At 38.0% G+C, this 15,793-nt stretch overlaps 2 protein-coding genes across 3 annotated transcripts; one reads left to right on the top strand and one right to left on the bottom strand.

The window, feature by feature from the left end:
* The first annotated feature begins 1,220 nt into the window (after positions 1-1,220).
* On the top strand, positions 1,221-3,324 carry LOC113749614 (serine/threonine-protein kinase-like protein At3g51990). The gene has a single exon (XM_027293414.1). The coding sequence runs from the start codon at positions 1,493-1,495 to the stop codon at positions 3,053-3,055; it is 1,563 nt and encodes a 520-aa protein (XP_027149215.1). The 5' UTR covers positions 1,221-1,492; the 3' UTR covers positions 3,056-3,324.
* A 10,264-nt stretch (positions 3,325-13,588) lies between these two features.
* Positions 13,589-15,135, bottom strand: LOC113749070 (zinc-finger homeodomain protein 1-like). 2 transcript variants are annotated; one of them, XM_027292717.1, is made up of 2 exons: positions 13,930-15,135; positions 13,589-13,850 (listed from the first exon to the last, which is right to left on the bottom strand). In XM_027292717.1, the coding sequence occupies exons 1-2, from the start codon at positions 14,723-14,725 to the stop codon at positions 13,825-13,827; spliced, it is 822 nt and encodes a 273-aa protein (XP_027148518.1). In that variant the 5' UTR covers positions 14,726-15,135; the 3' UTR covers positions 13,589-13,824. The 2 variants fall into 2 exon arrangements, with proteins under 2 accessions (XP_027148518.1, XP_027148519.1); XM_027292718.1 differs by having other exon boundaries at positions 13,589-15,135.
* Positions 15,136-15,793: the final 658 nt, after the last annotated feature.

The raw sequence follows: 15,793 nt of genomic DNA, 5'->3' as shown, positions 1-15,793 counted from the left end.
TTTCTACGAACTCTATCGGGACAAAGGCTTTAGAGTAATTTTTTTTTAAGAAAAGGTTTTGGTAGATTGGGCTCCGGTCACATTATGGAACACATCTCGAGACTATAAATTACTTACAGAAATTCTTCTGATAGAATGCTCACTAATACAGCTCTCATATTGATAATGAAATTTGATCACACGGCCTTTTGTGCTAGAATAATACTACTAATTATTGAATGAACTTCCATCCTTTCCGGAAGAAATAAGCTCTCCTATTACCCTATCTGCGATACTAATTGAAACTTTTGTTTTAGGTTTTTTGCATGTCATGTGGAGTGAGGAAGAGTCAAGAAATCATTTCCCAGTCCGTAGATTGAAATCATGAATGTGCCCCCAATCAGGATTTAAGCCATTATAATTGCCCGAAAAAGGAAAAAAGAAGAAAAGAGGAAAAGGAATAAAGATGAGGCATACACAGCAATTACCACGTAAAGCAGCAGGACCCCACTTTGTCTATGCCAATCCCCGAGATATTCCCCCCGCTATCAAAGCCCTCCTCACGCCTTTGCACGTCAAAGTATCCATTAAATTTTTAAAATACTGCCCTTCCCTCACCTATCTTTTACTTTATGCCTTTAGGAATAATTAAAAAAATCCTTACTCAAGAATTGGAATTTTCTTGCTTCAAAAAAAAATGGATTTTCTTTTTTTTAAGTCTTGTCTCACCTGTTCCTTCTCAAGTCTAAAAGGCTACCATACTCCCCTAATGGCTCAATTGAAGAGAATTCAACTATTCTATGCTTACCCTTTGAAAAGAATTTCCTAAATGTTGACTATTATTGTGATTTTTTTATCAAAACATAATTTTTAAATAACTTTTTTATTTCATATATATTATAAAAATTAAAATATTATAATAAATTAAACAATATCAAAATTGAGTGCATAACAACGGCTTTGAATTAAAATTTTAGATATAATTTTGCAATATATAATACATTTAAGCGATATTGTATATACTGTCAGTATATAAGATTAACTCTAATAAATAATGCAAAAAATTTCCCAATAATTTTGAATCCAAACACACAAATTTACTATTGTCATCTTATTACCCTTTGGTAAACCATGTAAACCGGAAATAGAAAAGATATTGAAAAAGAAAGAAAAACTGTCACCCACACAAAAAAAAAATAAAAAAAGGAAACATTTCTTTATTATTATTATTTTTTCAACCGTCACTTTATGTCTTCACGACACAACCCGAATCTTTGTCAACAAGAACAAAAGAAAGTCTCACCCACTCTTCTCCCCGCCTTAGTTATGGCCTTTGTCTCTGCCCGTCTGCCGCTGTCATTTCTCCACCATTTTAACCTCTCTTCTCTTCCTTCTTCCCGTCCTTCTTCATCTCTTCTGCTAAAAACCCCCCGTCTTCTCTTCTCTGCTCCCAACCATTCTTCAGCTGTGTCGCCATCATCATCATCATCAATTCCTCCTCATCATCATCATCATGATGGGCTATTTCTCATGCAATGCAGAAACTGCCGTTGCCACGTGTGATTCCTACAACTTCAAATTAACCAAAAAACTACCGCCTTCCAACAAAATCATCCTCTTCTCCTACTCCGATCTCCATTCCTCCACCAACGCCTTCTCCCAGGCCCACCTCCTCGGCAAGGGCAGCTACGGCAGCGTCTACAAAGCCCACCTCGTTCTCCACCCCCGCCAACACCTCGTCGCCGCCGTCAAGATAACCAAGCCCACCTCCACCAACGCCCCCGCCGAAAACGAGATTGAGATCCTCTCCCACGTCCATCATCCCCGTCTGGTCAATCTCCTCGGCCATTCCGTCGATTCCCATAACAATAAATTGATCGTTGTCGAGTACATGCCAAACGGGTCCTTGTACGATTTGCTCCATCGTTCGACCAGGCCGCCCGGCTGGACCAGGCGTGTCCGGTTCGCTTTACAACTAGCGAAAGCGCTTCATTTTTTGCACTCCTCTAACCCCCCGGTTATCCACCGGGACGTCAAGTCCTCGAACGTATTAATCGACGCGAATTTCAACGCGCGGCTCAGCGACTTCGGCTTGGCTTTGAGAGGACACGTGGAGGACGTTCGTGTGAAATGTACCCCGCCGGCGGGGACGCTAGGGTATCTCGATCCGGGCTACCTTGCGCCGGGTGATCTCAGCACCAAGTCCGACGTGTTCAGTTTTGGAATTTTGCTGCTGGAGATTATCAGCGGGAGGAATGCCATCGACGTGAATTACAGCCCGCCGTCGGTGGTGGACTGGGCGGTGCCGGCGATAAAAGCCGGAGATTTTGCGGGACTCTGCGACCCGAGGATTGGACCGCCGGAGGATGAGGCGGCGCTGCTGCAGCTGGCGGTTTTGGCCGCAAAATGCGTGAGGACTTCGGGGGCGAAGCGGCCGGCAATGGCGGAGGTGGTGGAGAGCCTAAAAGGTGTTTGCAAGAGAGTGAATTATCCGGTATGGAATAACCTGGGGAGAAGCGTGGACTGCGTGAGAGATCCCACGCGCGTGACTACTAAATACGAGCCGTTGGATGAAAGTGGTGAGATGATCAAGACCGTCAGAGTGAGTAGTAGAAGGACCAGGAAAGTCTCGAGCGTGGGGAGCCTAGAAGCTGGAGGGAGCGCGGCGACGGGTAGAGATCGGAGTGATCGAATTGGAAGGTCGAGATCGATTGGGTCGTTTAGGGAGATTGAATTTGGTGCGTTGGATTTGAGCAGTAATGACGGTGGTGTAGCAGTAGGAGGGGTGGCGGGGAGGAGGAGGAGGGGAGGATTGGCTGTGAAGATGCCTATAGTAAGGTTGAGTAAGTCGCGGTCAATGGGAATGCTGCAAAGCACGAGATTAGCGAACAATAATAATAATAATAATAATGGCGGCGGTAGTAGCATTACTGGTACCAATAATGAAGGGGTAAAATTGGTGTGGAGTCCTGATGGTAGGGAGTTGGAAGAGTCGAAATTGTTGGTGGATTCAAGAAACGAAACTCTTCAAGAAGGATATGATCCAGTACTGATAGGAAAAAGAGAAGATTATTAATATATATATATCACCAATACTGAAATGGTCCAAATTTTAGTTTCTTCAAATTTTAGATAGATAGATAGATAGAACTGGAGGGTTTTTCTACAATCCCATATATATATATATATTTTTTTCTTGTTGTAAAGAGTACTTACTTGTTGAACTGAATCAGGCAGGTTGTTTTTGTGTACCATCTATATGATATATCTCCACCGGAAGTCCATCAAATGTGTTCTTATGATTTCATCAGCCGGAATGAAAGTTGTTTCCTACAAATGACTTCCTTAGTGAAAATATCATTGGGTGAATGAATGGTCAAAAAGATTATTCCTTTTTCATCTTCCAGTAGAGAGGTGGAGAAATAAAGTAGCTGCACTTTTAAAAGCTTCTTCATTCTTCTTCTGCCCTATGCCACAAGCAAAGCGTAGGACAGGTTTTCGGTAACCTTGCTGCAGGATTCTTCAGAATCCAGATCCATCCATGATGGATATTCTGACGGTGAGGCCAAAAACTTTCCTTTCACGAGCGTACTTGATTTTGATATCAAACTGGAGGTAGTGTCATTGCACTGCAGTTGGCTATTTCCGCCGCTTCAGCGTAATCTCAGCCAAGCTCTCCACATTAGATTAGACAAGCTTGCTTATCTGCACTTAGATTTTCTCAGATGCTTTTTTTTTTTTTTTTAAAAAAAATTTCTTTAGATGCTCATTTTCATGTAAGAAGTAGACCATCTTGTGTTATTGGCCACGTGAGCTCAGTCTTTCTTGTTCCTTAGGTGCTCATTTTCTTGTTTATTTTATTCATGTTGGCATTTGGCTGTAACATCAGCTTAGAATTCTTTTAGCCACCTTTTTTACTCTAACGTAACATCAGCCAATTCGTTTGATTAAAGACTGACCCACAAGAATTTCCCATGGTCTCATTTCGAAAATGAAATTACAAAATTTTTTTAACAATGGAGTCTAAGAATTCACGAGTTAAGTTTTTTTTTTTGAATAAACTTAGGGAAAAATGCACTTTTCATCCTCAAAGTTTGGGTCGTTGACCATTTTCATCCTCAAAGTTTCACTCAAAACACATTTCATCCTCAAAGTAACGTAATTTTGGCCAATTAAGGACAATTGACGGGAATTGGCAAATTTATCGTTAAAACCAACCGTAAACCCAACAAAAATGGGTAAAACCGAAGGACCAAAATTAGTTAGCTAAATTAAAGCTCTACTATTAAAGCTTGGAACATCACATGGTCCATCAACCTGAAAAACCCATGGTTTGATAACCAAGTCATTTATTAACCGATCCCGTTCCCCACCAATAGCTGCGTGTGAATTTCACAGATAAACCACGCACCTCAGAATCATTCCACAGTCTTTCTCAGCTCAATTTCAATTTTCAGCAAAGAAGAGAAATCGAAAAACTACACATTTCATTGTTATCCTGTCCATCTGAGATAGCAATAAAACCCAAAAAATGGGGCTGGGTTTACTCGCCTCCCGGACTCTCCTGCGATTCGGAAAACTCCAGCCAGGAAACTTCACTCCTCTTCTCCGCCGCTCCATCATCTCCACTAGTGAGCTCCAAAATGCTGAAGCAGCCCAAGCCCAGCCCGATTCTCCCCCCCAGATCTTCCCAAGAGAACTCCCGTCGGCGGGGCCCGAGTCCACTTCCCCAACCCGGAAGACGCTACCGAAGTCTTCATAGATGGATATCCAGTTAAAATCCCTAAGGGTATGACGGTCCTTCAAGCCTGCGAGATCGCCAGCGTCGACATTCCTCGTTTTTGCTACCATAGCCGCCTCTCTATTGCCGGAAATTGCCGTATGTGCCTCGTTGAAGTTGAAAAGTCCGCCAAGCCTATCGCCTCTTGCGCTATGCTGGCTCTCCTGGTAAACTAAACTAGTTGATAATTGAATTAATTTTTTGTTGACTTTATTGCTAAAATGGATTTATTACGAACAAAAAATTTATATTTTTTGCTACTTAATATGAGAAAAATGTGGACTTTAGGGTTTAATGTTAATGTGTGAGGATTGGTGCTTTATAATTTAAGAAAAGAAAAAGAAAAAATTGTTTGCTTACGTTGAGCTTGAGCTGGATGTTGCATTCTTTGAGAAACTAATTGCTTAATTTTGAGGCATGGATGATTCTGTTATGGAGAGTTATACTTTTTAGCTGTGATTAAATTTTCTTCGGCAGTTGCCAAGGACAAAGGAGAGGGGGAAAAAACATTTTGTTTGGTTGCCTGTTGGTTGTGTATTGATTTTGATGATCCGTTAGATTGCCCGATTTGTGATCAAGGTGGGGAATGTGGCCCCATTTGGTTTTATCCATTTTTTGTTGGGTTTACAGTTGGTTCTAACGATAAATTTGCCAATTCCCGTCAATTGTCCTTAATTGGCCAAAATTACGTAACTTTGAGGATGAAATGTGTTTTGAGTGAAACTTTGAGGATGAAAATGGTCAACAACCCAAATTTTGAGGATGAAAAGTGCATTTTTCCCAATAAACTTAATACGTTTCTTGCTTGATTGGGGTTTATTTGGGATTGTGATGACCGACTTGTAAAGAAACACTTTTGATATTTATTTTTTTATACGAGTGCTTTTAAGTTATTAAAAAGCTAGACTGCTTAAGCTACAGGAAATTAATTACCAAACACTCTAAAAGTATATTTAGTGCTTCTTTTTTTTTTTTTTTGTAAACACACTGCAATCTCGAATGGAAACTTAGAGTCATATAATTTTTTATCTCTTGTTTTTTAATTTTTACATTAATTCCACTAATTTATAATAATACTTTTGATCTCTTGTTTCTCATATCTATGTTCGTTTTCAAAATAAGTTTTTCTTTACATACTGTGTTAAGTTTTTAAACATATTGTCATATAATTTTGTGGATAAAAAAAATTATAGATGGAATATTGAATCTTATTTGTTTGAATCAAAATTTAAGAAAAAAATACAGAATTTACTATATATTGTGACAAAAAAAAAAGGTTAATGACTAAAATCTCATATGTAAGTAGGACAAATCACTTACATGGTACTTTTAAAACTCTAATACGTTTAAATTTTGATTTATCTTTGGAATTTATAATTTTTTTAAAAGAAAATTTTAAAAAATCAGATACGGATCGAATATCCAATTGATCCGATCTGCATAATGCAGATATCCGGATTAACGGATCGGGATTCGAATTACAACATGACTGATCCAGTTTTTGCGGGTTAGATAAACATTTTGGTTCACGGGTCGGAATATCCGACTCGAACGCCGGTAGCACTTGAGAACCTTGAAAGGCGCAGGACAAAGCCACCTCCGTATTCTCAACTCGGCTGTGGCTCAGCACATGTTGGACAGATGCAGTTGCATTTAATTTTAATCGAACTAGCAACTGGGAATTTAATATATAGTTAGTGGGTATGCTATATGAGGATGCAGCGCCCCCTGGGGACTGGAGATCTCTAGTCTCTATCTTCCTAAGCTTCGTACTCCAGTACATTTCACCCTTTAGCCATAAGGCACAAGACTTAGAGAGGGGAATCTATACATCAACCGTACTGGGAAATGAAATAAATGATAGTAGTATTTGTCTTCATCTTCACTGACCAAGTCTATTTCTCCAAGGTAGTTTGATGAAAGGTCAAGCCGACACAATAGGTATTGCAATGCAACGAGCTTTGCTTGGAGAAATAGAAGGAACATGTATCACACGTGAAAGTTGCACATGAATATTCTACCATAGCGGGTATTCAAGAATCGGTACATGAAATCTTAATGAATTTGAAAGAAATTGTATTCAGAAGTAATCTATATGGAACTTGTGATGCATCTATTTGTGTCAGGGGTCCTGGATATGTAACTGCTCAAAATATCGTCTTACCGGTAACTCGTGACATTCTAACCTTATGGCAATTTTTTTCTCTAATTTTAATTTGTGTCTTCTTTTTTTTTTGGTCAAATGAAACTAAACATAAGATTCATAAAAGAGTTGCTGCAAATGTTTGACTCATCATTTGGAATAATCTGGAAATTCTTGATACTTTAATTCAACAATAGGCAGCAATCAAAATGGACAAATGGAGTAGGATAATATAACATGCATGGTTAGTTTGACTGATTGAGAGACATAGCGTGGCAAATTAAGCACTAGGACAAGGATTGGAATTACAACGTAATAAAAGAATTTTGAGATTATTAATCGAATCCTTTTTTTTTTTTTTTTATAAAACACAATAATGAAATTCTACACGAATGGCAGAAAATACATCTGAAAATTTAAAAATAAATAAATATTACACTGTGAAACCTGAAAATTTCATAGCAATCGGCAAATACGAACACTCACGCCGCTTTTCTTGCCAGTTGATCACCGAAAGGCCCAAGTGTAGCAAGTCGGAGGAAATTTCAATACGAATACCCCACAAAAGGGACCTGAAGTTGGGACTTTCTCTCCATCGATCCAATAATCAAGACAACCCAAATCCATAGAGGGTAGCGATGATACGTTTGGGCCAGCTGTGATGGTTTCCCATTCTTGTTAAAAAAAAAAACCAAAATTTTTTTTCCAATCTTATTCAAATTGAGAATTCCCTGGGGTTTTTTTTTTTTCATTTGTTGGGTCAAACGAGGATTCTCTAAGTTTTTTTTTTTTTTTTTTTTTCAGAGGGAGGGGAGTCTAAAGAGGCAATGTATAAAGGGCTAGTAGGTATAAGAATCTAATTAAATCAAAGGGATTTTTAGAGGGATGGGAGTCTAAAGAGGCAGTGTATAAGGAGTTAGTAAGTATAAGCATCTAACTAAACCAAAGGGGTTACTCTGGTATCTTCTTTGAATTTTTTTCGTTGTAGGTAGAGTTTGAATCTCCAACCTATAGCCCAAAACTCAGTCATTTGAGCCCAAAGAGGATTCTCAAAGTCGGGATAGCTCTTTTTGCCTTTTCTTTTACTCTCTACTTTTACATCATCGAACCAAATATGCAAAATCAGAACTTGTTGCTAATTAATTACTTAATCATCCGGTAGATAATCACTAATCATGAGGACAAGCAATTTTCACATACTCTGTTGTTAATTTTCACGCTATATTTATACTTATCTATAGATAGAATCTGACACTCTATGCGTGTGCTTATGTAAAAGATGCATGTATTATTAACCAAAAGTTCCAAGAATTTATTGTATTAAATGTCACGAGAATAACAAAAGGGAAATGGTTAGTTTAACAACCTTAAAAAAAAACAAAGCTATAAATGGAATAACATAAAGTTACATAATTTGTTTACATCACAAGCAAGCTCCTCTTTTGTAGTTTATACATAGTATCCAATATCGATATTGGTGTCCTCCAAAGGGAAATACTACTGTGTCATGGTTTGGAACAACTTAATTCTTGATCAGTTTCTTCTTCTCGAAGTTCCTGTTCTCTTAAGAGCAAGGCTCAGTTTTCCCGACCTAGCATCCGCCAGACAGTAGTGTTCCAACTTGATTCAATGATTTGGACTACCTACGTGTGAGTGTGTTTGGATAGCCCAATTTTGTCAAATAATAGTATTTGATTTGCATCAGAAACACGTTTTTCAATTCATTTTTTCGGAAATACAGAGTTGCAGATTTTTAAGAAGAAATGAATTAGAATTGTAAAACTGGAAGTTTATGTCTTTTTGGGTCGGAAGTTGCTTACTTTTCCCTTTATAAAAGTGATCCACTATTCCGCTTCAATCTTGACTAAAGTAGACTAAAACTATTGAGCAAGAGCTAGGGTTAATTGCAGCTCGCGCCCCCTGAACCATCACTGATTAGCAATTTCCTGTTCTAAACTATAGTTTTTAACATAATTAACTGCATTACACTGTGAATTTGTAGCATGTTGCTCAAATTGATTCAAAATGAATTGATTTGGCAGCAATCTCTGGATACAAAGACTTTAATACCCTTAAAAGAATAAGAACATTTCAGTAAGATCAAGATGAAGGGTGCTAAAAGTCTTTAATTTAGTGTAGAAAAAGTAAGAGAATTCATCGATTGATAATTAATGTGTCATAAATTGATAGTATAAATACTCTAAATTAATAACATTGGCTCCGTTTGGATTAGCTGTTTTTTGGGGTGTTCTTGAAAATTTTACCGTAGTTGAGTTTTTAAAGTATATGTTGGGATATTTTTAGAATATATTTAGGGATATTTAAGAAATTTAGCCCACATTTTAGAGTACTTTTTTAAAATTTTTATAGTATTTGAAAAACTAATTTTTGAAAATTTCAGTAAGATCAAGATGAAGGGTGCTAAAGTCTTTAATTTAGTGCAGAAAAAGTAAGAGAATTCATTGATTGGTAATTAATGTGTCATAAATTGATAGTATAAAATACTCTAAAGTAATAACATTGATAGTTTAGGGTGTAAGTGAAAAACAATTGATCGCTTAGGGTGCTTATCACACATTAACCAAATTAGGAAATCGACTAGCTTGTCGGCCTAGCCCTAATGCTTTGACTGGTTTCTTGTTTGTAAATCAAAAGTTGTCCATTTCGTTGGACATGCTCCTTAAAGAGCATATAATGAGTGGAGAGCAATTGCTCAAACGTTTAATCCAAGGAAGATTAAGACAATGAAAAAGAAACACTCAAAGAGAAAAGAGAGGGGTTGTGTGTGAATAAAGAGCAAAGGAAAAAAAAGCATACTTTTAGTGATGCTATTGGTTACTTCTTACTTTTATCGACCATAACAAGATAGATTGATTCAACAAGTGGTCTAGGAAATATCTAAACTTCAAAAAAAAAATTAAATTAAATGAATTCGGAGATAAAGATTAAGTTATATTCGTATTTTCAAGATTAAGTTATATAAAATTAAAATTTATCTATACTTGCAGATAAAGATTGAGAACAAAACGCAATTTAATTGGTAAGATACTTTACCGGTGACTAATAAATCTCTGGTTCAAATCATCAAAAGAATAAGACGACGAGGATCCCAATATCATATCAAGTTGCAAGCCTCAATCTTAATCACAATTGATTCACTTTGTTGCTTTATTTTTAGAGCAGTGGAATACTATATATGAGGACTTGAAAAGCTGTTAGCTGTGTTTTATGTTTGCTTCAGTTCTATCCAGATCGGGGGTGCTGGAAAATGATCATTAATTGTAGAAGATGTATACAAATCAAACTCAAATATATTATTGTTATGATAATTTTCAAATTCGCTTTTTGGACAAGAACACTTAAAAAGATAGGTTTCTTGAAATCGATTTTCTTTATGCGCCATGCCACGCTTCCATGAAAAGACGCACTTTTGAACAAATATGAGTGCTTTGAGGGTCAACTTCTGGTAACTTTAGGAGTAGAGTTTTTGATATGTAAAGCAAGTGAAAAATTGATTAGTACTTCATAGATAACTCTTCAATTTTTTTTTGGGTTAATTCCACTTTGTCCCCCCAAACTTTGGACGATTATCCACTTAAGTCCCTAAACTTCAAAATGGGACACTTAAATCCCTAAACTTATAAATACCTCCCACTTAAGGAAAATTGTTAACAAATTCTGAATGTCGTTGGTGGTCGAAGTGTCCCATTTTATAAGGGTTTAGGGATTTAAGTGTCCCATTTTATAAGTTCAGGGACTTAAGTGGGAGGTATTTATAAGTTTAGGGATTTAAGTGTCCCATTTTGAAGTTTAGGGACTTAAGTGGATAATCGTCCAAAGTTTGGGGGGACAAAGTGGAATTAACCCTTTTTTTTTTTTGTCAGCAACGATACATTTGTATAGCCTACTCTATCCTAATCTAGAGGGGAGGGGGAGCCTAAGGAGGCTGTGGTAGAGGGCTAGTGGGCATACGACCCAACTAGACCAAGGGAGTGCTCTGGCACAATCCTTAGATTTTTTTCGCTGCAGGTGAAGTTTGAACCCTCACCTACTCTTCAATTTAAGGAAACAAAAATAAAAAATCTACAACATTCAAGATGGGAAAAAAAAAGGAGGATAGATCTAAATTTAACAAATTAAATTTCATATTTTTTTAATAATAAAAATATTAATTAAGTTCCAAAGAACATAAATGAGCCACTTCTTTAACAGCATTGGTAATTAAAGTACTATTGAATAAGCTGCTGTAACCTAATTAAACCGGTACTTAGCTTACAATGGGCCAGAAACACAAGTCAAATATAAAGAAATCAGCTAACTATCGCTTTCATAAATTAATTAGCTTACCGTAAGCTACCCATAAGATGTCCTTTTTGTCTCTGCGATTTTGTCAACCTCTCCACTTCCTTCGTTAGAATGGACTTTTCTATTTAGGCCAATTGTACAACCCAACCACCCCCCCCCCCCTTTTTTGGGTACATGCTACGGCAAAACTTCATATGCAATTTTTTGTAAGAAAATATATTGTAACGATTTGATATATGTAAATTTAAAAAAAAAATTAAAAAATATGTTCATGAAAACTATTACAAGTGCACTGCTACATTCTCTGAATTTTTTAAACTAAAGGAAGTTTGATGATTCCTCGCAACGCAGGAGTAGGCGGGGTTTGAGAGATTTTCAGAGACTCTCCCGTCCATCCGACCAAAGTCCAATTAAAGGTTAATTGCATATTCTTTTCCCCATCCATCAAGATTCCAATACGGCAAGAATTGGTAGACTTGGGGAAGGGAGGGGGGGGGGGGGGGCAGAATTCAGCGTTGTTAGGCGTCTTACATTCAACCTTCAAGAAATGGCCGAGTAATAAATACAGAATTGAGGAGAAGTTTGAAAATTGACCGAGATTACACCTCCCCGAAAAACCACAAGCTGATCGTCATCAATCAGGCAGTTGAAACACCCCAAGAGACTGATGATCCAGATATAAAGATGTGGGTGGGCAGGACTCAGGACCAACAAACGTAGAAGACAATCGCAAAATTAAACATGAGCTGTTATGTCTGTCGGGGATTTATTGTGTTAGAGAGATCCAGAGCCCACATGTTCCTACCGGAACAGAATAAAGCAACATTAGCTTCATCTTCTTGATTTTTTTTTTTCCGACAGCTTCTTCGCTAGACTAGTCTTTCTCCAACATCTCCATCTCACGGTGTCCAGCATATTTCCCCCTTTGCTCCCACACATTCTCTTCATCTAGACTCCCCTCCCTCTTCCGTCTATCCCTGCAAAGTTTCTGTAACATGTGCTGCAGAAACTTGTACTTTTTTTTTTTTTAATATATACATATATAAATACTCTTCTTCGTTCATTGGATATCCGAACTTTCCAAGTTTTACTACTGCTAGATATGCCAAAGATGTAGATTCTCCTAGAATTCATTCATTTTTTAAAACATCAAAGATCGAAACATGTCACTGTATTGTAATAAATAAGATCCGCAAATATAATTAAAAAGCGATTAAAAATCCTTTTCATTATTGAACTATTGAGACGTGAAACGTGATCCATGGAAAACTGTGGACGACTGGATTACCCCGCTTAACAAGCCAATTTGCCATGCAGCATATGACAAATGGCCTGCATACATATATATATATATTAAGCTGGTCAAAGGTGTTGGAAGCTTAAAACTTGGCGGTACCGGTATTGATAGGGAAGGATTAGAAAGAACTAGTCTTAGGAATAGACTACCTAAGTTGAAGGAAAAAAAAAACAAGAGTCTTTGCCTCTTACTTGCACAATAGAGACTGACTAGTTGAAGTAAAGAAAAGGATTTTTGAGTATTTCATGATTTTGTAGCAAGGAAAGATAGGAAAACCATAAACTTGGACTCTGAAACTAAGCTATATCTATATATATTTGCTGAAGATATAACCATGAAAACCTTGTGGGGAATGGGGGCAAGGCATATATAATATATATATTGTATATATATATATATATGTAGTATAACATGTTTTGGGAGGACAAATATACCTACATGGCTGTAATATGTCACACCTGTCTACAGCTTATTAGCTTTAATGATACGCTCAGAAGAGTCTGAAATGCAAATGAAAAATAGGAGGTTGATGCATGAATGACATTAATGTCTCGGTGGGAACATGAGGTTTAGGCAGAAATAAAAGTAAAAGCCGAAATGAAGCGTGTGAAGGAGAAGATGACAGACTTGGGACGTTTCTGAAACCGGCAGCAGCCTTGCATGCCAAACACGTACTGAATTTACTCAGAAAAGTCAGAAAATTCATCAGTAGTGTTTTACAATAGGACATTATTGATTCTCCTCCTCCCCCATCATCATCTTATGACACTTTGAATGCTTCTGTAAGCTTTTCAAAGTGGACTCAGTACGTCTCTATTCGGGGATGAGGGCAGGAGCGGTCATCAGGTGCCAGAAAGTAGAACATAGAAAGCCAAAAAAAAAAACTAGTAGAGGCCATCAAATTCTGAAATTCGTATGCACCTCTTCAGGAATCAACAAAGTACAAGGAAGAAAAAGAAGTGCACCTTGCTACCTTAACATGTAATGTAGTAAGTAAATGTTTGGGCAAGAATTGAGTCAAATGATGCTATTTAATTAGTAGTCTCAAACTCACGAGTCATTTTATCACTGAAAATAAGCTGAATACAAAGCAAAATTGAAATGTGGATGATGAGAAGTAAAATTGAGAGAAAGCCAATTAAGCAAGGGGTACTAATTAGAAAAAAGGTCAAGAACTTAACCTAACTAAAATCTCTAAACCTCTCATCAACCCTCAATCAGATTTTGTTAATCTGTTACACCAATCACCAACAACATATTCTTTCTTTCACTGATCTACCTCCTGCTCCTCCTCTTCCTTCCCCATCATCCCATGTCACATTAATGCACACAAAACGTTGCATTTTCTGCACACCCCACTTTGGAATATTAAAAAAAAAAAAGGGAAAAGCTAGCAAAGAAAATAATGGGATTAGGGTTTTTTACCAAGGGTGTGTTTATTGTTGTGCATCCAAACCTTGAGCACGTGGCGCTTCACATTAGTATCTGCACAAAACTGCTGCACTAAAGCCTCGTCTTGCTTCTGAATGCGCCACCCAAGCCTTTCGGCAAAGGCCAACATCTTCTCCTTCTGGTCCTGAGTGAACCTGGTCCTAAATCTCTTCTTCGATCCCCCGGCTCCTCCACTGCCCCCTCCACCTCCTCCTCCGCTACTACTAGGATTCGACACGTCTTCGTCTTCCCTCGAAGTCGAGGGAAGCGGCAAGGGCCTCTGGTGGTGATGATGAGAAGGCGGAGTGACGTGGAGGTAGCCGGAAGGATGGGGGGAGCGGAAAGGGTAAGCTGGTGAAAACTGGTGATGGGCATGGTGGGGATGATGATGATGAGGATGGTGGGGTGTGGGGTGGGGCTGGTGGAAACCTTCGCCTTCGGTTTCTTTCCTGTGGAAGTTGCGGTGGCAATTGCAGGCCGCACATTTGAGGGATTCAAGGGTTCCTTCTTCTCCAGCTGCCATGAACTCCCCACACCCGTCCACGGCATGCCCACCTATGGCCACAGCATGATTCTTCAAGCATTCTCTGAACCTGTATGAAGTTGTAGTAGAAGTAGTAGCCATAGAGCCAACACCACCACCGCTTTTTCTTGCCGTCGTTGCAGCTGACACCCCTTCTCCTCCTCCTCCTCCTCTTCCAGCTGAGTTCCCGAGTGTTTGATAATTCCCAGCTTGCATCTGATGCATCCCAATTTCTTCTTCTTGCTCTTCATGCTCGTCAAACTCCATTTCTTGGCCACTTCTGTCTTCTTTTCTTTTCCTTTCTTTCCCCCTTTTTTTTTGGGTTTTGACTGGTACAGTGTAGAAAAGCCCTCTTCAGATACTCCTATGGTAGGATTACTGAACAACTGGGGACTTCAACAAGTTGATTGCTTTGTTTAAAAAAAAAAAAGAATCAAAACAAAGATCTAATCCATGATTTTGATTAGAGCTTGATGAGCTCTAGATCCATCAGGTAGGGAAAGTTTAACTTACTGAAGATTATGTAAACAAACTGATGAAATACAATACATATAGTTGAATATATAAGAAGGAATGGGGAGATATGGGGAAATGATTAGTGATGAGGATGATGATCAGAGAAGAAGATAAGAGGAAGAGGAGGGTGTGGACATCAATTACCCGCCTGCTAAAATAAAAGGAAGAGAGGGGATAAGTAAAAATTGTTTGTTTTCAATTCTTGAATTCTTCCTCTCTTTCTCTCTCATAATATACCTTAAAAAAGATTAATTGGGGCTAATACTCGTATAAATTGTGGTAGTATTCTACATCAGTCCTTTTCCTATTTTTAGCATCTGATGGTTGATGTTAATTTTGTTGTTTGTGACTTCTTGTGAGTGGTAATAACTGATTAATGGTTTTGATCGAATTTTACTGGATGGTAAATCTTGTGCTCCCTTGGATGAGAGCATCCACTGTTTCAGCTCTTTTTTGGCCTCAGAATATTTGCTTTGCTTAGGAGGGTAAAAGTTTAGGTGCCCCTGAATTCACTTTTCAGTAAGCATGAGAATGGCAATTTGAGATGAGATGGCGTGTCTGTCTGGAGACTCTGGTCAATTCTATGACGTCTACTTAAACTGACAAAGTTGGATCTTTGTGAATTTTGATTTTTTTTCCTTCTCTATTTCCCTTTCTTTCTTTTTAGGGGCCATTTTTTTTTTTTTGAGGGAGGGAGCTAGTGGAACTGTAAAGTGATTACCATTAATCTGTTTCTTGCACTCATAAGTTGAAGCTCTAATTTCGGCCACCATTTTTCATTCTTTCTCATCCAAGGATGAAGGGAAAATTGCAACGAAT

This window comes from Coffea eugenioides, chromosome 10 (assembly GCF_003713205.1).
Source record: "Coffea eugenioides isolate CCC68of chromosome 10, Ceug_1.0, whole genome shotgun sequence".
In the NCBI taxonomy this organism is placed as follows: domain Eukaryota; kingdom Viridiplantae; phylum Streptophyta; class Magnoliopsida; order Gentianales; family Rubiaceae; genus Coffea; species Coffea eugenioides.
This window is presented reverse-complemented; position numbering and strand designations above follow the sequence as displayed.